A 22,545-nucleotide genomic window follows, 5' to 3' on the forward strand; every position below is an offset into this window, starting at 1 on the left:
TTTTTTTTTTTTTTTTATCATTGGCAAAGAACCATTGGTCTCGTATTCTAAGAAGAATATATGTTGCTTTGTCTTTTTTATCTTCACCAATGTTAACTTAATCAGGTTAATCCACGTATCAATGGTCCAAATGGTAACGAGTGGTGGATTGTTGCTGAGCATTTTCCAGCAATGTCATGTTGATATTCATTTGCAGTATCCTGGCTTATTTAATCTAGTTGCTAAAAATATTAACAGCCTCAGCTTTTCCTAGTACTGCTGAAGCTGGATCATAGTTACTACCTGGGGAATTTTATATAAGATTAAGACCTATTACCTAATGGTTTTGTACAAGTAGGTAGGAGGGCTTTATTCAAATATAGATAGCTCTGCCTAAGTAATTTTCTAAGTGTTATAATTAAATAACTCGGTGGCAGAGGGCCCAGACCTTGGAAAAGACTGAATGGAGCCTACAGTATTACATGTTATTATCTATCAGCAAACAGGTTAAGCTTGCTCAGAGGCAGTATTTTATAGGATTTTAAAGGTGCCTTGTTGAAACATGATCTTCTTTACTTCAACCAACACTCCTCTCTCTTTTTCTATCCCTCCTTCCCTCTCTCCCATCCTTTCTAAACTTCACAGAGTCAAAAAGCCAAAAAGTAGATAGCTAATAAAGAAGTGCAGGGAAGCACAGGGGTGTGTGTCGATTTTATTTTTTAAACAGCAGATCTCAGTTTGGTTTTGCTGAGATAAAATTTCGCCTTGCTGTAGCTGGGTATTTCATGTTTTTTTTCGGCCTAAGATCTGTTTTACAAAGGGGTGTGTTTTAGGTCGTTAGCGTGCCTTCGGATGCCGTGTGTGAGTGTGGTGGGAAGGTGCCTGTGCCCCCAGCTCAGTGCAGATCCGAGGGCTGAGAGAGGAGCCTGTGAGCCAGGATGGAAAGTGTAGCACCGGCATCTCCTGTGAGTTTTAGGAGACGCTGGGTAGTGAGGAAGGTTTCTTTGCCTAAAATGTGCACACCTTTGACTGGAGAGATGGAGTGATGCATGGAAGGTATTGTCAGAAAAGACAAGACTGTTGCAACTAAATGTCCCTCGGTTCAGAGAGACTGGCATTGTTTTCCTTTTCAATGCCCATCAGTCATTGTGGGTCATTTGCTTTCATTCTCTGCTTACATCTTGGGCTAATTTATCTATCATTTTGTTGTCCTTTCTGTCCTACAGGAAGTCTATACTTCCCATTTTGTGGTCCCTCTTTGTTGTTGCAGCTTTTCTTCTCGTGCAAGAATTATTGTTCCCCTCCTCCCTTTCCATCACCTCTTGCCCATCACTTTCTAGCCAGAATCACCCTCTGGCCATCGGTAACAAAGATGTTTAAGGTAAATGTAACAAGGATCAGGCTACTTTATGGTAGAGGCAGTACTTCAAAATGAGAGAGAAGGCTACCTGTGCCTGCAGGAGACCCTGTGACATGCTGTGCATTGCATCTAATTCTCTTTTGTGTGAGGCCACTGATGAAAGCTGTGACTGAAGCCACTTTCAAAAGATAAGAGTTTCTATTTTTAAAATGTGAGAGAATTAGTAAGTTGCTATTCAAGAGACAAAGTATTTCTGCTCATCGTGAAGCCTGAGGAAGTTTGACTTTGGTTAAGTGGTAAAATAAAGAATCCTTAAAAAAAATAATCCAACCAATCAAAACTTCACATCAGGAACTGGAATTCTTGCATAGAAAGAGTATAATTAAAAGTTTAGGTGCATTATATTTCCTAGTTTATGTTTCTGAAATCTCCACTGCTGGTTGATTTAAAAGTGATTAAATCTCTGACTTCATGCAAGACAAGATATGGTGCTCTCTGTTTTTTACTGTGTCCAGCAAAGATGCTTTCCTCTTCCAAGGAAAATGGACACGACTTTAAGTGGGGAAAAAACCCCATCTTTTCGTTTTCCTAAGGAAACATAAATCTCATTTGATGCCTGTTTTCAACAGAGGGAGGTTTTTGTAGCTTTTACTGCCCTTACCAGGTAGTGTAAATATTTTTAAAGACTTTAAAGTGTTTCTGTGTTAGGTGAAAGCAGGGAACTTTGCTAAACTAAGCTAGAAAGGAAGATTCGAGTAGTTGTCAATAATCTGAAGGGATATCCTTGAGCAGGCTGGAGACAGCAAATGACTGCTGGAGAACCATGACTTGATTCTTCACCTTTTGCCTTTAAAAATTAGTATCTGCAGTACCTGGGATGGTGAAATAACATTTACAGTAGGGTTCTTCAATCTACAAGTTTTAGTTGGTTTTATTCTTTTCTGTGGTACATTCCTGGAAGAAGGACAAAGCTTCTGACAGAGTGTGAGGAGCTTTACTTATCATTCAAAACTGCAGCCAGGGCAGCAGTAGTGTTGCAGGAGGGAGTGCAGTCGTGTTTGTTTTCTGGTGTTACCTCTGTTCTGCCTGAAATGGCGAAACTAATTGTAACTATAAGGCTGTGATTCATGTTATCCCCGAGATGCAGCCTCTTCTTGCTAAAGAGGTTACCACCTTCAGCAGTTCATCCTTTTAGTTTCAATGCTTCTTGCCCCATCACGTTTCCAGGGATGGGGCATCTGCCACCTCTGCCTTGGTTAAGGTAGGTTAGTGAGTGAAGAGCTAGCCTGGCTGCTTAGTGCAGATAAACCCAGGTAATGGCTACCCACTGAAAGGTGCAGGTCTACCACAGCTTCTCCTTCATTTGCCTGATGAACCTGCAGTGTAAAACCGTGGCATTACTGTCATCTCTTCTCTCTTAGAGTTGTTGTGTCTGTTTTGTGCTTTCTGGGGCAAACCTCCCAGATAGAAGTGTGGGTCTGAATTTAAATTCAAGTCAGAGCTGTAGTTCACTGGGCTGACAGCAAACTGGGGAGTTGTTGGAAGAACAAGAAACTTGATATAAGCCTTTGAGATAACTGAGTCTGAACATCAGTGTACCACTGAAGTTTAGGGCAGATGTAGGGAGGTTTTCGTGTTTTGTTTGCTGGGAGTTTTGTGTGCGTTTGTGTGCGGTGGCACTCGAAAGGTTTAGAGGTGTTGTGTTGTTTTTAGGGGGCTTACATCTGGATGTAATAACCCAGTCCACAGTGGGTCCTTTAGCTTGGTCCTGCTGAAACAGGACCTTAGGCAACTGCTGACACGATCCTTCTGTTGTGTGATAGCATCGTTCCCACGGAATCATTCCCAACTACTAGAGGTTGGGAAAGTACTGCTAGTACTGATTTTGTTCATTCTTAGAACTTTATCTTATGTATTAGGGCCTTAAATAAGCTCTGGGCTCTTAGACCTGAGGTCTTTTTAGTAGAAGTGGAGGTACAGGTGGAGTAGGACAGCTTCTCAGAGGAGATGTCTTTGATGTATCTAAGGCCCATACTAATATTTATCTTCATTAAATGGACAGCCTTCTTGATACTGCATAGACTGATTTTTTTTTTTAATTTTAGGATTAGTAAAATGACTATTTCCTCAAGTACAAGTAGCAAGGGCTATTTTTGTTTTGAACTGTGGTTTCGGGGGACTATTCGTCATTATTTTGTCATAATATATGGTGCTAGTCCATTTTTGTTGCAATTCTTCTATTAAGCATGTGTTATTAAAAGTATCCTCCCAAATTAACTAGGTAAGTTTCTTAAAGAGTAGTTATTAAGCCATCTAATTTTAGTGACCTGGGTGTTCCTAATGGTTGTAAATTCTTGTGTTGGAGCTGTCACGTGAAAGGCGGGGCTATGCCCGACCCTTAGAGTGGGGAGATTTGCTCAACCCACAGAGATTTATTTGTCTGTTAGTGCCTCAGGGGAAACAAAACCATGTCTGTCCGACCCAGCCTGTCAGGTATCCCACACGGGAACCCTTCTCCAAACAGATTCACAGGGTCAGAGTGATTCGATTGCCCTTTTTCGGGGACTGCTGGGTAACAGCCTAAGGGAGAACCCCTCAGCAGGCCTTCCCATGTGTTATTCAGCACCTTATAAGGGGCTCACCCCAACAGTTTACAGAATAACATACTTTATTAATACAAACTGTGACAAGTTAATGAGGCTCCTGGTCGTCGGTGACAGGGTCTAGCTGCAAGAACACACTTCAAGCAATCTAATAATACTACAAAGCAAGGCACAAGCACAAACTCTGATACAAAACAATCTACTAATGTATTATAGAGCAAAACATGTGATCCTTAAAGCAGTAATTAGCACATACAGCATAAGTTTCTCCCCCAATAGGTGTCCCTGAAGTGGGGGAAAAAGACATGTTCAGCACATCAGCTGATCCAGCAGTTTTGGTGGAAACTTTCCTCTGCTATTTCCCCATTTCCTTCCTTCCTTTTATACTATTTCTTTAGGTTTAGGTGGAGTTCGAGTGAATGTAAGTCATAAGTACTTAACTGGGTAGTTGTCCTTGGCATCAATCTTTCTTGGTGGACAGATATGGCACGGTCAGAGTGTCACCATGTTCCCCTTCCTGCAGGATGTTTGTGGAGGGAGGTCACAGTGCCTTCACATCGCTCCCCTTTCTGGTGCATTCTCCATAACAGGTGTTTATCAGAGTTTGGGGAACCTTTGTGGGGCATCGTGACCAGGTTTCATCCGAGAAGCAGCAGCTGGGTCTCCTTCTGTAATTCTTATTCTCCTTTAACTTTTAACCCTATCCATTACTCCACAGAAGCTCATGAACTATTTAATATTTTATTACCAACATATAATGCCTAAGAACTCATTCTCTGAGGATACTCTGTAGAGTGAAATGAAAAGAAAAAATATTTCACACCTATATCTAGATATCTCTGTGTGTATATATATATATCTATCTGTATCTATCTCAGCAAAGCTGCTTTTACAGAATGTTTTGAATTAAGCAAAAATTGCTTTAAAACTCACATGGCAATCGTTAAGAAACTTTGAAAGTTGGTGTTTTGATGTTCCCCAAAGCTTGTGAGTCAGTGCTATGAAGATTGGCTTATTTACTAAGAGTTATTAGCATGTGTATTGAAGACCAATACAGAAACTTTGTAATAATTCCAGCTTTTTGTAATAATTCCAGCTTTTTAGCTAGGCATCATGATAAGCAGTCTCTAAAGATTCACATGATAAATACAATCTCAATTCATATTTGTGTCTGTTTTTGTTGTAAATTCAGTTTCACTGAAAATAAATTTCAGTAGAATTTGAGGATATTGATGATGTTTCTCAGAGCCTCATTTTTAAGGTGATCTGATTCATGTTTACATCCAAAGAATCTACTTCCCATATTAAAATTGTAGAGCTAACTCTTGGAGCTACAGGCAAAAAAACATTCTTTGCTAATTTCAGATCCCAGAGAAAGCCAAAATTGCGTCGAATTTGGATGTCAGCCATGCTGTATGACTGCATGGTTTCCATTGACTTTGTTTAGGATTGCATATGACACTTCTGAAATTGGGCATTTAGAGCTGTGGAAATTTCAAGACTGTTTCTTTCAGGTGGATGTGGTTTCTTTACCTCAGCTGTCCTGAAGAGCTGTTATGTAGTGCAACAAACGTGGCTGCAGCCAAAATCTTTGCCAAAGTGATGCATAGGCATTCATAAGGTGCTTTCTGGTGATAAGTACTGTTGACTTACTCTTACTACTACCATTTAATACCACGTGTATGTTAGTAGGGATTTATGTCACCTGGACAGTCTTTTGAGGGGGTTGTGATTTTCTTGCACAGGTTACTATTTTTTAAGGATTAGGGTCTCCACTCCCTTCTTACCCTCCTACCTTTTCCGTAAATACTTCCCAGTTGATACTGGAAGGAGATTTGCAGTCCTTTGAGAAGGAGAGGATGTGTGAAATGTGTGTTTTTATGACAATTTGAGAAATGTCTATGGGGGTAGAGAGAACAGAAGTTGTAGTCTCCCGTGGAGCAGACAGCTGACGATCCATGTATCTGATACTTTTATTTACTTTCCTGCACAAGAAGAAAAATGTCCCCCACAACAACTGCAGCATCGCATGGTAACCAGGCTGCTGCTGAGACACAAAGCAGCTCTTAAAGCATGTGGGCTGTAGAGTTCAGGGATAAATCACCTCCAGTTCAGCTCCTTCTGGACCTCAGCAAAGGAGCTTGTTGTGCCGTAGTGGATTTTCTTGGGCTTCTCTCACAGTTGGGTTTGTTTTGTCTGTGCTGAACCTTATTTTGATCTCATTGCTCTTGAGTTGCGTTAGTGTGCTGTTAACAGCTGCTGAGGAATAACTTTTGGTTTACACTGGGAAATGAGGAATGAAGTTTTGGACTACTATTTAATAAACATTTAGTTTAAAGAAACAGTTGCCTCTAGATTTAATGTTAGAGTGCAGTGTTCACGTTGGTGGCGACCTGTGCCACACAGTTGGGCCAGCAGACCAGTTGCCAGTTACTTGTTAACGTCAAAATGAATTCACTGACATCAGTTGACATTGTCAACTGCTGTGGAGAAAAAATAATTTTTCCTCAGTAACTATGGATTTTTTTATTTTTATTTTTATTTTTTTACAAACTGAATTCTGTAGTCAGTGTAAATAATTTATTTTTTTTTTTTAAAGAATTATTTTAGACATTGTGGTCTGGTGACGGGAGAAATAATGTGAGTACTCTGCAAAATGTGATTCAAGTAGCTGCTGCAACATTTTTGGCAGGTTATATGGTACTGGACGTGGCATTTGGTTCATCACAGCATGAAAGAAGGCACAAATGTCCTGAGACACTGTTTCCTCAGAAGCAGCACCAACCCCTCCACGTGCTCCTTGCTCCCCTTAGGGGCCTGGCTCAGAATCTCCTGAGTCCTCTCTGAGAGCCATGGAAGATATCCTGAATGTGATTGTTTTTGCTGCCCTTCCAGGATAGTAGGAAAAGTCTAAACCAGCCTTTCTCTGCCTCATCAGAAACAGTGGTAATTCCAGTTGGGGCAGATAGTGGTGGCTGTGGATGGGCTAAGAATGTCTACCCCAGCAGCAGGCAGGGGTTGGTACTTTATTCCAAGGTCAAGCATTTTAGATGTCAACCAACATCTGTTGTCCTGCATGAAGTCACTCACCAGCCCTTCAGATCTTCGTGGAGGAGGTTCAGTGGTACTGGTTGGCTGTCAGTGAGATGAAAGGAGTGTTTTGACTGTTTGCTTTTTACCTGAATTATGTAGAGAGGTAGCACATAGCTGCTAGAGAAAATTGAGTGGAAGACAGCAATCAGGGAGGGCTCTGGTAACAAGTCTTACTGAATTGCTCGTTATACTAAAAAAAAAAAAATAAAAAGTCAATAACAAAGTGGAAAGTAAGAACTTGGGTTATGTCACAAATTGTTAGGCAGTTATTAGCTTAATTATCAAACTGAATTGTTTTCGTGCTGCTTTTATTCACATTGAGTAATAACTAGCTTCAGGACTGGATTATCTGTGATGGTTGTGTAGGTGTGAACTGAGGTGATGGCACCAAGTTTGCCACTTACTGCTCCTTTGTGAAGAAAAAAGCCGAGCAGGTCTGCATACCTATCATGTAGGCACTTGCTGCTGGCCTGTCTCTGCTCACGGACTGAGAATGAAATCTGCTTAAAACTATTACCTCGAGGACTTTCGTAGGTTTTGTAGAAGGAAAACAAAAAGCAAAAAACAAGCAAACAAAAAACCACACACACACACACAAAAACTCAACCCCCTCCCGAAAAACACACACACACTCCAACCCCCCCCTCCAAACCAAACAAAAAAACCTGTGGTGGGGCTAGGACATGTTTCTGCTATTCTTGTCAGTTGTTCCAGAAGCCATATTTGCCAGGAGCTATTTATTAAGTCCTAATGCATGTATTCTTTTTTTTTTTTTTTTTAAGACACTGTGGGATGAAAATTTGCATGCTGGGTGGTCACTTTTTTTTTTTCCCCTATGCTGTGGTTTTAGAGCAGTCTTAATTATCTGAATTAAAACTGTATGCACATCTAAGCTGGTAAAAATTAGTACTGGGGATAACAGTACTGTAGAGCCTCTTCCATGCGTGCCTTCCCTCTAGTTTTACAGTATTTATTTTTGTTTAGAGGTTTTGTAAAACTTGATTTAGTCAACTTCCCTTTTTGTAGGTCTTTGCTGCAACTGGATTCTCAAATTACAGTGATTTGAAAGTTTAGCATGCAAATTTCTGGAAAGAGATAATACTGTGTGATACTGGAATATTTTTTTCTGTTACTCTACCATCTGATTAGGTTTTCTTCTTCTCATCCTTTTCCTAGAGTGTAAAAATTCCTTACTGGTTATTGATAAATCTGTATTTCCTCTTCTCTAGAGACATCAGCATGAATAACATCACAAGGCTACCAGAAGATGCCTTCAAGAACTTTCCCTACTTGGAAGAGCTGTAAGTATTTCACACGTGTTAAATATGGCTGTGTAAAGTGGAAGGTGGGTGGAGAAACAGTGTTGAGGTGAGCTGTGAACAGAAAAAGCAATTATACTTTAAAAATGTAATCCTGTATATGTTTGGAAACCGGAACAGTAAATGCTACTTACAAGGGACTTTTTACAGTAATTATTTTAATCATGGCTAGAGTGATGACATATAATAATTACAGTGTTATCCAAAGATAACACAAGAGGTGTGTAATTACCATTGTTTCTGAAGGAGCTACAGTATAGCTGTTGCATAAGTTCCATGAAATAATGTTGCTTCACTTAGTGAGCAGCTGGCTTCCATTGTCCTTGTAGGCTGGAGATGCAGTGCTCACAAGCCCATCCTGACCTAGATCAGAAATTCAGCTTCTGTAGTACAGGGCTTCTTGCTCTTAGTTTCTCTGGCAGAAATCTTTTCTCCACTTCCCACCCCCTTTTTGTCCCACTCTCTTTTTAGATTTGTTTTGTTTTACTTAGGTGATACTTGGACTTCTGAATCCTTGAGCTGCACCAAGGCTCATGTGCCCAGTGCTTTGCTGAACTGAAGTCATACTGAGATGCCTTTGCAAAGTTGAAGCAGCATAGCCCTGAGTTAGGTTGGGTTTCAGAGTCAATAAACAGGGAGGCAGCTCTGACGTTCAATTACTACTTTAGTAAGTCCTATTATATGGCATGGGACTTCTGTGTGCCCTAGTTTCCTTATCTGTGAAGAGAGGATAAGGCTAATGGTTCAACCTTTGCTAAAGAGATTTAAGAACTTCCAGTACTAGGCAATAGATAAGACAAAACTACTGCAACCTGCATTGCTTCTCTTGCATTTTCAGTGATAAAGGAGCATTTCTTATATGAAAGTGCATTTAAAATGCAAAAGTAAGGCTGTCTCTTTGTGACTTTGGCAAGACTAGGACTATGAATGCTGTGTTGAGAGGTTTTTTTAATGAAGGCACCTTAGGGAAAGAACAGCTCATGTCCCCAAAGAGACAAACCCTTATGAGGTAGGGAAGTGGTGTCCTGACTTTACCAATGAGGGAGCAAGCAAAGAATGAAAACCATTTGTAGAGGGCAAAAGGATAAATTAACCCTATAGCAAAACTGCAGATAAAGCCCTGAACCCTTTGACTCTGGTAATCTACCACTGCACCTCACTGGAACAAAGATACTGAGCAATTGATAAGGGATGGATTGCCTGCTGCTGAAGAAAGACTTGGGTTCCTGAAAGCTTCTCTAGTTTTATTTTTTGCACCTCAGCCTCACTGGTTGCTCTAATAAGATGTTCTACCTCTCCTTACAGTTTTGATCTCTCTTATATCCTGGTAATGTAGCAGCTACCATTACTAATGCACTTAAATACCTCCATTTTCTCTGGTTCTTAAGTAGTTTTGACTCAGGTCAGTACAATTCTGAAGCACAGTTGAGCTTATTTATGTCAGATGAATTGTGTGCGATATCTTATTTCATGCTTAACAGGTTCTGGTTTACTCCCTCCGATTTTAGGTGTTGCTTAAATTTGCAGTATAGCTGAGAATGCTTCATGAAGAAAAATAGATTTTCAGATGGTGCATTTGTGGAATTGACAGGATTTAAGAAAAGCTCTATGGCATGAGTAGTAAATTGGAAAAAAATAAGCCTAGGAAGACTTGGTTGGCTTCAGAATATATACTAGCCAACATTCCCTATGTGCTTCATGATGTGCTGCTGTGTGTTTTGTTGAATTAGATTTGTAGTCCCCCTTTTTTCTTTTTTAAAATTCTTCACAGTCATATTTCACGCCAAAATTTGAAAAAAAACGCAAACAATTCTCTTTTCCCAACTTATATGATATGGGAGACTTATTTTTTTTTTTCCCAATAAGTAATTAAGCAATAAAACCTAACTGGTGGGTGTGCATGTTGTGTAACTTCCATAAACCCTGGGGTGTGTCAGGAGGTAAAGAGAAAAGGCAGAGCCTTCAGCCATCATCTGCTGTGCTTATTGCCTAAGAGCCATTTGCTACATGTACCTCTAAATCCAGCTTTTTAGTTTGAAAAAAAAATAGGCTAGCATTAAGCTCAGAATTGTGTGTGAACACCCAGAAGCTGTAAATCATTTTTAGCATGCTTATTTGATGTGTTAAAGCAACTTCTGGGGGGAAAAGAAACTCCAACCAAAACAATAAAACCCCCCCAACAAGTCAAGTCCAGATTCTCTTTGTTTCAGCTCACATTCATCTTAAATGGGAACATAATGAAATAGATTCAAAGAAAAGCATTTCTTTAACAGAAATGACCAGCACCAGCTATGGCATGTTTTTGCTTCATTCTGTCCATTCCTTTTTCTCTGTGGAACAGGGTACAAAAATCTTTCAGCCTTTATTTTTGGTGGTTGTGAACAGAAACAACTATTGTACTTCCCACTGTACAACCACAGTATTTCTTCTCTACTCTGTGATTTTCAAACTTTCTTCCTGGATTTTATTTATAGTTGAACAGATCCAAATTCTGACTGCCAGGCATTAACAAAGTTGCTTTTTCAGCACACAAAGCTGGATGTGAGTCTCCACACCAAAGAAAAATAACTTAGAGAAAAAAGTTAAAGTGGTGTTGAAATCTGGGGTAGGAGTGACTTTTCCATCAAGTTCTCCCAAGAATTATATGTCTAAAGCAAATGAAAATCCCATAAACTAATGGGAATGCAGTAAGTACCCACACCAGCATGGACTCTAGTAGGTCTCCATCAAGGAGGCAGCCCCAGACACCTTTATCTTCCTACCATACTTTAGCCCTGCCATTGTCAAATGCTCTGGCCAATTAGCCCCTGGCAGAGTTAGTTAATTAATATTGCAAAATAGTATCACAGGATTTAATTGAATGTAAATGCCAGGCAATTAGATGTATTATGTAGGCAACTGAATTGCACATATGGAGCAGCTGAGATTAAAAAATGCAGCAGGAGCCGCTTAAAATGAGGGTTGTCATTTCCTCAGTGCAATGAATTATTTGGTAGTCTGGAGAGACTCCAGGGGATCATTTTCTGAATCCTAAAAAGAACACTGGTGAAAGAAGCAAAGTACCAGCCTTGGGAAAGGCTGGCTGCTGGATTCAGAGGTGCCTCCTGCGTCACCAAGGGGGGAGCGAGTCGGGCCCTTCGTTGTGTCAGTCCCGGTCTGTTTTTAGATGTGCTGAGCTATCCGAGACACCCTCCCTGCAGTGACAGGGCTGACACAGCCAGGGAACCCAGGGCTGCTGTGAATGGCACTTGGGGCCAGGTGGAGGAAGACATCTGAAATGGCACCAAAGGGCTGTGTTCAGGAGACTGACTCCCCAGAAAAGTATCCAGCTGGCGTGTATAACCTTGAGTTTTTGTGCCTCTGAGATAGTACCCTATCTGAGTATTACCTGCAGGTACACACAAGGGGGTTCCAGCTTGTCCATGGGTGGAATCCACCCACTGGGTTGTGTGCTCCACGTACCCCCATTCACAGCCTCATCATGCATGTCGCTGCATAGCACACTTATCATATGTCTGTAGGATTCTAGCACTATTTATAAATGTTATAAAAATTCTCCATGTCTGTGTAACTGATACCCATCTGGAAGTAATTTGCAAATTATTGAAATGGCAACGGTCAGAGTCAGTGAGGAACAGACCACCAAGGGTTTTGCCTCAGCAGTTACTGACGTGTATTCTCCAGAAAGTGCTAACGTAAATATGCTGCAGCCCTGAACATGATATGGAAGCTAAGAATCCTTGAAGAACTTGGCCATGATTTTCTAACCACACCTTAAAGTATTTATAGAAAGCCAGAAGAGGAAAATACAGCTAAATAATGCAGTGTTTTTAGAAAGCAGAAACCATTTTCCAGGCTGTGTTATGTTTTGATGGCCTTTTAAAAGGTGTTAGTCCCTTCTAGTTATCTTAAGTAGTCTGAAGGATTTTAACTATATGATTGCCATTCACTGTAATTGTGAATGATCTGCTAGCTCATTCACAAAAAGGCACTCTCTCATCAAGGAAGGCAAATCAAAATGTTTTTTTTCTTGTCCAGTTTTCCAGAAGTTTCTTCAGAAACCTGAACCACTTGAATAAAGCAAAAGTATCCTTGACTTAATCACCTTTTAACCTTGTTTTGCTTTCCACTCTTAACCCTTTAAAGTGTTGTTGTCTCATTTGCCCTGCACTCATGGGCAAGGTTTAGATGATAAGGTCTTGGCTGTCTGGCTGCTGGTCCACATGAGAGGTAGAGCAAGCTGTCCTGTGTCTGTAGGTTGCCTCTTACAGAAGGATGTGTTGTCCTAAGTGGAGCACTGGTCACTTCCCAACCAGTCAGCCTTGGGGCAGGACTGTGACCTTCTCCAGCAAGGGTCAGGGAGGATACTCTGACTGCTGTGATTTTGAAGACCATATCGTGCCCAGTAATACTGCAAGGAAAATAATCCCTCCTGAAAGCACCAATGCCTCACTTAACTTCCAGATGTGTACTGATACCAAGATCTGTTGTCGAGGGCTGTTGTGTTTCTGTTGTGTTTGCTCATACATGATGTGAAACAGTCTCTCTTCTGTGTCACTACCCTCAGACACTGGGGGGTTTTTTATCAGGTGGGGGCAAAACTTTGTTATGTTTTTTATTTAATGGCTGATTGAAAATGGTTCAGGAAATAAAGTGATAAAAGGAAGACTTAGATCAATGAAAGTTTTCTCTTTTCTGAAACACTAATGCTGATCTGCTTTCTGAGAGGTGAATAAACAGAGCGAGACCGCACACATGGAAACTGTAATTTTTGCAAGAAAAGAAAGAGTACTGCAACCGAGTATTTGCTCGACTATTTAATGATATCCATGCTGATTACAGCAGTTAAGAGGTCTTGCTTAAATATCTCCTTACTTCCCCTCTCCCAGCCAGTGTCTCTGATCTTGGCTTTTAATTGACAAAGTATATTTTAGGAACATAAGGATTAATTAAAATGCATACTGGCAGTGAAAATGAGGTGGGTTTTTGCCATAAGGTTGTAATCAGGAAGTATCTGCAAGGGAAATGTCTAGTTATTTTCCCTCTTGACTGCAGCTGAAGATGACCACCTGGCTGAAATGGCACAGCTGCTTGCTTTTGTAGTATCTATTTCAGTGTGTAATTTAGATGGTACCCTTCCTTCTAATTTCTGCATCAGCACCAAGTTGCATTATCCTTGGGGAGGGAGGGGGGTTATCATGTCTCTTTTATTACTTGGGTTTTATGAATAAGACAGGTCTTGGAGTTATGCCAAGGCTGAGCTGTTAGTTCAGGATGCTGTGTCTTTCCTCACCTGGCTGTGGAACATTTGATGGAAGAACCTTTTTTTTTGTCCTTCAGTACTAGGTCTTTTAAAGCCAGGTCTTTCAAGGTAGAGTGTTGATGAGATGGTGCAATTCCTTTCTCTTTCATAAACATGGGTAGTCCCAAGGTTTGCAGTGAGAGGCTGAAGGACTTGTTTTGAGTAGAAAAGGTAAGGATGAATCTTCATGAGAAATCTGCCCTGATGCCTTGTGTTAGCTGACCTGTGGTAACTAAAACTGTGGTTAAACATTCTGTAAAACAGGCTGGCATGATTGGAGACATTACCACCCCATCTCTGTCCACTCAGCCCCTCCAGCAGACTCTGAATGGCTGAGAGCTTTCTTCAGCTGCTTTGTTATAAAGGCAGCCAGTGTAGGTACCTTCTGGTGGTCTTTCAAAAATAGCTGTCTGAAGTTGTGTTGGAAGCCGATGAGTGCCCTTCATCCATCTACCAGCTCTGAATATTTGAACAGCTGGAGGAGGTGATTTCCTCAGTTGCTCCAGCTCGAATTCCAAGAGATAAAGTTTTAATGAAAAAAATGCAAGGTGTAGGTTTCACGTGTGGTAGCAAGTTAAGAGCCTAAGCTTTAACTTGACCAGCCAGCACACATTAGAAATGCATGCTGCCTTGTGTGCACTGGAGCTTTAGAAAGTGCACTGGCATGTTGTAACTTGCACCTTCAAATTCTAGTCAAGACAAACCTTTAGGCAAAGACTCCCAAGTAGAATTAACCACAGTCAGCTAAGATATTTTTAAACATCACTTGTTTGGTCTGCACTAGATGCTAAATGATGTTTAAAAACATGTTGGCTAGCTTGTGTTTAATTAGTGTTTGCTTATCTCTGCGAGTCCTAAATCAGTTTGATTCTGGATGAGTTTTAATCATGCTGATATGAGAATAATATTTCTGTAGTTTAGGAGGTTCTTGCTCTGTTTAACAGCTGCATGTTTTTTCCTGTTTGTGGGGACAGATGCTAGTAGATTGAGTAAACTCTATTGTTTTTAGAAGATGAGGAAGTTTCTTTCCAGTCTCCTTTTCTACATATTAATTTCCAGTTGGCATGGTTGTGTATAAGGATCCTAAGACTGGTTATTCTGCTGCAAGTACTTTTAGAGGACAATGAGACTTTATCTGTCCTTTTTTTGCATCTTGCTCAGTTCGCCTGCGCGCACACACACACACGGGAGCTGGGTTAGCTGAACGGCCTGGAGGCTGAATTTGTGGTGTTATTACACTTCAAGACCAGTCTTACGAGCCTGAATTTATTATGCTGCCAGGTTGGGGCTGTCTGAAGGTATAAACCAGATAAGAAACTTCTGGAGGCTGAGCAGTAGCCTGAGAAGCTCTCAGGCTGGGTCTCTCCAGGTAAAGTTCCCCAAACGGTGCTCATGGCATGCAGTCCTCCTCCTCCTTTAGGTTTCAGAAATTGGGAGTGTGGGACAAAAGATGTACGTGTGTGAGCGAGCAGGTAGCCAGTTCCAGGGTTAGGTGTCAGGAAGAGTCATATGAGCTCAGCAAAAACCTTACACAGACAGAAAAGGAGGAAAACCAAATCCTGTAAGTTGAAGGTAAATGCCTTATCCTCTAGAAAGTAATTGAATGCCTTCTGTCCTCATAGTATCATAGTATGACACTGTATGTTACCATAAAAAGACATGGTGATGTCAGTCTTTTACCTCCTTTCCTCTGTTCCTCTTGGGTATTTTTTTTTTGTATTTTTTTTTTGTTCGTACAGAGGTACTCTTGCCTAATTAATGGATTTTATCCTAGCATAGAAGTAGTAACCAGCACTCCTGTAAAGTTCTTTTCCTGCCCTTCCTATACAGAAGTGAAATTCTAGATGATTCTGTTAAAATATTTGCTCTTATTTCAGGTGGAAAAAAGTAAACAGTTGATTTAAATCTGAATCAAAGAATCGTACTGAAAATTACTCCCATTTCCTTAAGGTCATTCATCGTGAAGGTGTCTACAGAACCTGGGTCTTGCATTTACCCAGTATGTTATCAGAAGGGGTTAGAAAACTAGTAACAGAAGTTTAATTGCCAAATATATGCAGATTTAATCCACTTCCCCATTTTGCAGTGTCACTTGCTAGATGCATGGTCATTCAAAAGTTCCCATGCCTGCATAGCCTATAAATGCCAGGACAAGGGACAAGGCTGTATGGACAGACCAAAGCAACTTTGAGGATTTATTATACCAACAGTAATTTTTTCATCCTTATGTCTGACCATCAACATATTTCATGATCGTGGAAACCTGAGCATCCAAACAGCACTGTCTGCTAAAAGCACAAATCTGATGTTGGTTCAGTTGCTGCATCCCAGTTGATCAAAACCAAGCTTGGGGCTTTTATCTCTGTGTCTCTGCTGTACAGACTGGGTGAGTGAAATGCATTTCCACCTGAGTGTCAGGGGAGAGCTGTCCAGGGAAAGGTCTGCCTGGCCTGTGGTAGAGCAGAGCAGAGTTACCACAACATCGTGCAAGATGTGCAAAGGCAAGTGGGGAGAAGAGGTTTGTATTTTATAAAACGTGTTCTGCAATCTGCTTTGGAAGTGAGAGGAATCAAGGTTTCTTACAACAACAACTCAGTATTACTGCTGTAGACTAGCTGTTAACCAGTTTTCAAGACAACACAGTATAGTTGCTTATGTTTAAGACATACATGTCTATGTACAAAAATTTATGCAAACTTCTGGGGTTTTTTTGTTGTTTTGGTTTTTTTCTGAACTACAAAGGCAGCTTGCTTCAACAGCTCATACTGTATAATAATTGTTTTAGGTTATATAATTTCCTTCAGTGCATGTGTGTTGTAGCCTGTGGGGTCTGCTTCAGGAAGGTCTTGCCCAAATACAGTACTGCTTGAAAATAGAATGATAGAGCATATTTTGCATGGTTGAGGATGCTTGTTTTCTTCAAAATCCACAATAATCTATTTTCCTGTTAACAAAAAAAAACCCCTCAACTCTGATAGTCCATGAAAAGCAATATCATAGAACCACATTTTGTCTTGCAGTAGCTGCTGGTGACTCTTGCTACGATTTACCCATAGAACTTATGGATAAGCTTTAGACTTTTTTTAATCAGTCAGTTGAGTTTACTTAGATATTTTAGCTTTTTAGACCATAGATGCATTTTGGAAATTACAACTATCTTAAAGTTCATCATAACTTTGAGAAAGCTGTAGATGCTGGAAAGGGAAGGCTCAGGACAAGAAGTGCTGGATGGAGTTGGTGGCATTTAGCTGTTGGTTGTTGTCACAGTTGTCTTTTTTCAGTCATGGTGTGTCTTGGCATACATACTCAGGATCAAATAAGTAATGCTTGAGGTTGTATAATACTGAAACTACTGCAAGAAAAGGAGAAGGAGACAAATGTATTTTCCAGTAGCAGCAGTAGAATAAAGTACCCATTTAGTTTTGTTTGATAGGTGTGGAGGAATTTGGAGTAATCTGTAGATTATTGATTGGTTTCCCAGCAGTGCAGCAGGCTGCAGCTGACAAAAGTCCCAAAGGGGCTGTTTGCTAATAACAGATAAGCAAAGCCAAATTTAGTCTGGGGATGCAGCTTCCATTTACCAGCCCTTCCCCTTCTGCAGCTGCCCAGCTTGGGCAGGAGCTGTTTGCAGAGGTGTGTGCCCCCTTGCCAGGCAGGCCATCCATCCCTGCAGGGGGGATGCAGTGAACCCCTGTATTTTCCTGCAAATGGCTGTACCTCTCCTGTAGAGCTTTAAGCCTGGATGAATAAATTGTAGCACGTAACTATGCATCATCTGTTAAGAAAACCAGAATTCTCTTCCAGAATGACTGCTCTTCTGGAATAGGTGGAAACTGAAGCTCTTTTCATAGGTTTGAGAAAACTTAATCCATGCTGCCCAGCAGGTGTTACCTGTGAGGTGTTTTCAAAGGTTACTTCTGTTGTGGGAGAACTTGAAGGAAAACTCAAGCTTGTATGGGAAGCACAGAGAACCCTGAAAAAGTGAATGTTAGGGACAGTCACGTAAGGATGGCAAAATAGTTTGATATAAGACAGCAAAAAAAAGTAAAGAGGTGGCAAAAATACAAGTGGGGAAACAGTGGAATATTTTCCAATGGGGTGAAAATAGGTAGGTAAAAGTTGGAGAGCTAAAAGGAGAGGTTGGGTGGGCAGAGAGACAGTGGTGGATGGTCTGTGAGGGATATGGAAGGTTCAGTCTTGACTACACCTTAAAGTAGGAGTCTTGGGTCTTACCAGAAAGCAGCTAATGTAGAAATAATAAATCAGGTGCTTTTTTATTATGACATGTCAGGATTTTGCGGTCTGTGTCACTATTGGAATTTTCAGTGAGGAAGTAAAATTAGAGTTGATCCATGCAAAAAGCAGCCATTGTATTGTTATCAGAGACAAGATAGACAGATAAGGTTATTAGGATCCCAGAATACAACCAAAATGAAAAAAAACCACCCCAAAACAAAAACCCAACCCAAAATCCACAGCAAAAACGTTTTCTGTATGAGCACAAGACTTTCAGAAGGACAAAATGAGGCGAAACTCTTTGCTCAGATATCCTGAGGTTCACTACCATCTGGGATGCAAGACAAGCAGAAAGGTTTCCAACAAGTTTGTGTTTGCATCCTGTCATAATAAGAGTGGTTCTAATTGTTACAGACAAAAATGTATCCCTGGGACATCTTCCCTAATTTCTGGAGTGACACCAGTGATTAACTTGGCTTGGTTAACATGCAGCCAGGTTGCCAGGCTCATAATTGCAGAAGTTTTAATTTCCCAAAAGAGGGAAAACAGTCTTAGCTGCAGTTTCAGTGGAAGAAGCTAAGCTTACTATGTCCTCTGGGAATGAGATACCATGGAAGGTTAGTCCTTGGCCAGATTGTATCCTGATGTCTGTAATAACAAAAAGGTGTCCTCTACATCTGGAGATCATTTACTGTGTCACTTAAAATAATGATTAGAGGGCATTGCTCACCTCTGTATGACAGGCTAGAAGAAGTATTTTTTTCCTCTATGTGTCCTGCTCTGTTATCCTGCTATGCTGAAATTGATTCTGTAAATTTGAGTTCGTCCAAATTTGCAGAAATTTTGTCCCTTTGAAGCATTCATTTTTTTATTTTTTAAAGTAAAAATAGAGGACTACAAAATTCAGTGCTAAGCGATTACAAGATTGCCCACCTAAAAGAAAGGTACCTACTGTGGTAATACATGGCAGCAGAAACTTCCAAGCTTTAACTCAGATGCACTAATTCAGGATACCTGAGGTCCTCGGCAGTCTCCAAACTAGGGGAGTCAGGACTGAGCTAGCAGGAAAGCTCTTGGTCAGTGTGATACACATTTACATCCCACTTTGGATGATGTCTGATGCTGTGTCTCTATGCCTTGGAAAAGTAAGAGACAGCAAATGAAGTTTTTGTGGCCTTATAGCATGTCAGGACACTTTACAACGGTTTAGTTAAGTAAGTCTTTACTGTCTTTGTGTCTCTGCTTGGCTCAGTAGCAAGAGATAGACTTTCAGACCAGGTCTCTACCCATTTCCACTCAGAATGGAGGGAAGTACTTGGCTCTTGACAGTGTACATGTAGGGCTGCTTCCAGGTGCTGCTTCATGGCAGTGTGAAGCTGTCCTGCCATAGAGCAGAAATTTCCAGGGCAGTTCCCAAGCAGGTTGGTGAGTGTTGCTACAAGGAGAAGAAGGTTGTGTCCTTTCTGTTGTGCTAGAGTTTTGCCCTTGGTAAAGCTGTGTTTACTGTGTGCATGAGAGAGAGTGATTAATAATAAATATTTTGAAGACTTGCTGAAAGGAGATAACATGGAAAACCTGACTGGATGATTTCAGTGACATCTTAATTTATAGCGCTCTATGTGCGCTATATACTACATGCTATTAATTTTTCAGTTCTCTCTTTAAAATGAACCTGGTTATGTAAAGAGAGACCTTTCCATCCTCCCAGTTGCTGCATGTTGCTGCAGAGGGAAGCATGTTGAGAGCAGCGTGTGATATGTTGGTCTTCGCCTGTTTGAGAGCTGCAGTTGGAACCTCCTCACGAGCAGCTCCCCAAGGCCAGGATGTGAGTGATAAATGTGTGTTTGGCAAACTGATTAGTAGAGCCTTTGCACACTTCCTGGAAAGCTGCCAGATAGAGGAGAAACGGAAATGTAATGGATTGTAGGGGTTGGCTTTTTTTTCTGTTGGTTGGTTGCAGAAAGGTTGAATAAACAGGAGTTGCCTTGAGGTAGGTGAAGTCTCGCTGTTTGAAGTCACGCAAGCCTTGCTCTGGCTCAGCTGTATTTTATTTCCAGTGCTTCTTAGGCTGTTAGTGACACTCAGTGGGGTTGGGGGAGGCTATTCAACTGTATTTAGTTTAGTTCAGGGGTTTTTTTAATAATCCCCAGCCTCTCTGGGAGAGGGAGCAGTTACAGCAGATGCCTGAGAAGCCACACACCCTCCGGATTAATGGCGAACCTTGGCCGAGCTGCAGCCAGAGCTGCCTGACACACATTTACCAGGGCTGCCACTCCTTGAATTGTGTAATATGTAATCAGCATCAACTAGTTCTGTTTGTGTGCAAAATAATGAGGAGTTACAGCCTCAGTTAAATTTCGCTTGATTTAAGGATTTATATTTTGCTGTTTCAAGTACGTTTTAAAATAAATGTGTTTTGCAGATCACTGGTTCTCTGCTGTAGAGACCCAGCATGTTGCATCGCTATTTCTTTCTGTTTACAGTGAAATTAATAGGAAATTGTTTAAAAGAAAGTCATGAAATACTGCAAACCTCCCTCCCCGTCACCCCAGATAAAGTTAATAAAGTTGATTTGGACAGCTACTGACAACAAAATGAATTTTAGGGGAGTGTTTAGTTGCCACCTGGAATGTTTCATTAATGTTAAAAATTCAAAGTATTTGAAAAATCACATCCCAGCTCTGAAATTCTGAGGTCGTTTGCAGACCAGAGATTAAAAACATAAGTATACATAGATTCTTTTTAGTTTTCTTCTGGTTTCAGAGCTGTTTGTCTGCGTGGCTTGTGTATAACCAAACTTCTCAGCAATCAGCACATGTGGGGGTTTTTTTAAGCAGGCTTGTAATGATGTCAGAGCCATAGCTATGGCAATTGGGGGGGGTGTGAAAATACCCGGGTAAATATTAAGGTCTGCCTTAACAAGCAAGAGTAACACAGTTTTCTAAAAAGAAGTAGTATCTGCTGCTGTCACCTTCCTGTGCGTGAGAAACCATCCTCTTCTCCCCTGATTTATAAATAAAACCATCTACCTTTGAGAAATGGATTTGATAAACATAGCTAGCACCCTCTCTATCAGGCAGCATTTTATGAAGTAATTAATTCTGTTGCAAGAAGATTTATGTAGGCATTAAATGCTTTGGGTAATCTCTTTTATGTAGTTAGAGACTAAGATAAAAATGTAATAACGTTGCTATGTTCTGGCAAGCTGATACTTTAAATGTTGCTCTCATTATTTCCTTCATTTGCCTCTTTGAAATAGTATTTTCCCCTTAGTGTTCTGGCTTGCTTCACAGTGCCCTGTAACAGCAGAGGCGGGTTTTGATATTCTGTAACCGTTGTTAAAGCACATTGATTGTTTTTTAATTATTAACACTTATTGGACCCTGCACGGTATTTCCACGGATGATTTCATTGCACAACCTTGTCCAACACTGCTTTTGCTTAGTCTTGGATACGAAACCAAGTCTGAAAGCAAATACTTTGGCTGAAATTCTAGCATCTTTTGGCAGTTATGGGTTACCAGGTGTTTTGCATTATTGTCTTTACCCTTCATAAAATACAACTATTAGCAGCTCAACAAAGGCTGGACCACACAGGGTCTGCTGGTCAGAGGAGAGGTAAAAAGGTTGAAGAAAAAAAAAGAGTGGGGGAAGGAGGAATGAACTGTTTGGAAGCAGCTGTTTTGGCTGCTGTTTCTGCTTTGTATTCTGCAGCATCTCCTGTATTTATTACTTTTAATATCACAGTGGTTTTCACAATTTACTTTGTGTTAGTGTCTAGCAGTCCAAGTTTGAAACCAGCCGTATCTTGAGAGACAGTGAGCACAGATGAGAATCCTGGTCCCTTTCTCCCTCCCCCAAAGCAGTTTCCTTTCCTAAAAAGTTCCTCCAGATAACTGACCAAAAAGTTGAAATATTACCAAGGTGATATCTTGGTCACATCAACAGGCGTCCTGTCAACTGTCAGCACTGTGAACTTCCAATCTGCTTGTGAATATTGTTTCCACATTTGGGATTCTCATAAGGACTCTTCCTGCTTTGCTGTAGCATCCAGCTATTTTTACTTAACTTCATACTTTCTTTAGAGACTGCTGCATAGATTAAAAACACGTGGGTACCAGAGCTTGTGTTTCAGCAGAGCAATGCTGAAAGCCAGAGGATCATGTTGGTAAATGCACTCTTCAAACCTAGTACCATAAGAAGATTCTTTATCATTCCAAGGTGTGGTTTTTCTTGCGTGTCTGCAGAAGAACATCCATGAGGCTGAGTTGTTCTCGTTGTTAAAAATGTGCAATGACAAAAATAAGTGTTAAAAAACTTGGAAGATGATGAATACAGCATACTCGAATGCAAAATGTGTAATAGCTGCAAGATTTGATGTATCAGTGATTTTCCTTGTTAGATGGTTGTAGAAGTACTGTATTTTGTGACTGAAATTATTATTGCAATTTTTTTCCAGGCGACTGGCTGGCAATGACCTTTCTTTTATCCATCCAAAGGCCTTGTCTGGTTTGAAAGAACTCAAAGTTCTGTAAGTAATTGGGTTTTAGAGCTTCATAGCTAGCTGTATGCTTTCTTAGTGCACAGCCAGACTGTTTACTGGTAGGCTGGAGGAAATTTTTTTGCCCTCCCTCCCCCTAAATTATAGTCCTCC

At 40.7% G+C, this 22,545-nt stretch overlaps 1 protein-coding gene across 1 annotated transcript in view; it reads left to right on the forward strand.

Annotated features, from left to right (window-relative positions):
* Positions 1-8,270: 8,270 nt before the first annotated feature.
* LGR4 (leucine rich repeat containing G protein-coupled receptor 4) overlaps positions 8,271-22,545 on the forward strand; it is a 41,752-nt gene continuing 27,477 nt past the window's right edge. Inside the window, exons 1-2 of the mRNA XM_018081848.3 lie at positions 8,271-8,336; positions 22,351-22,422. Coding sequence (XP_017937337.2) covers positions 8,275-8,336; positions 22,351-22,422 — 134 coding nt within the window. The 5' untranslated portion in view covers positions 8,271-8,274. The remainder of the gene's footprint in view (positions 8,337-22,350; positions 22,423-22,545) is intronic.

This window comes from Manacus vitellinus, unplaced genomic scaffold (assembly GCF_001715985.3).
Source record: "Manacus vitellinus isolate BGI_N305 unplaced genomic scaffold, ASM171598v3 scaffold_57_pilon, whole genome shotgun sequence".
Classification (NCBI taxonomy): Eukaryota; Metazoa; Chordata; class Aves; order Passeriformes; family Pipridae; genus Manacus; species Manacus vitellinus.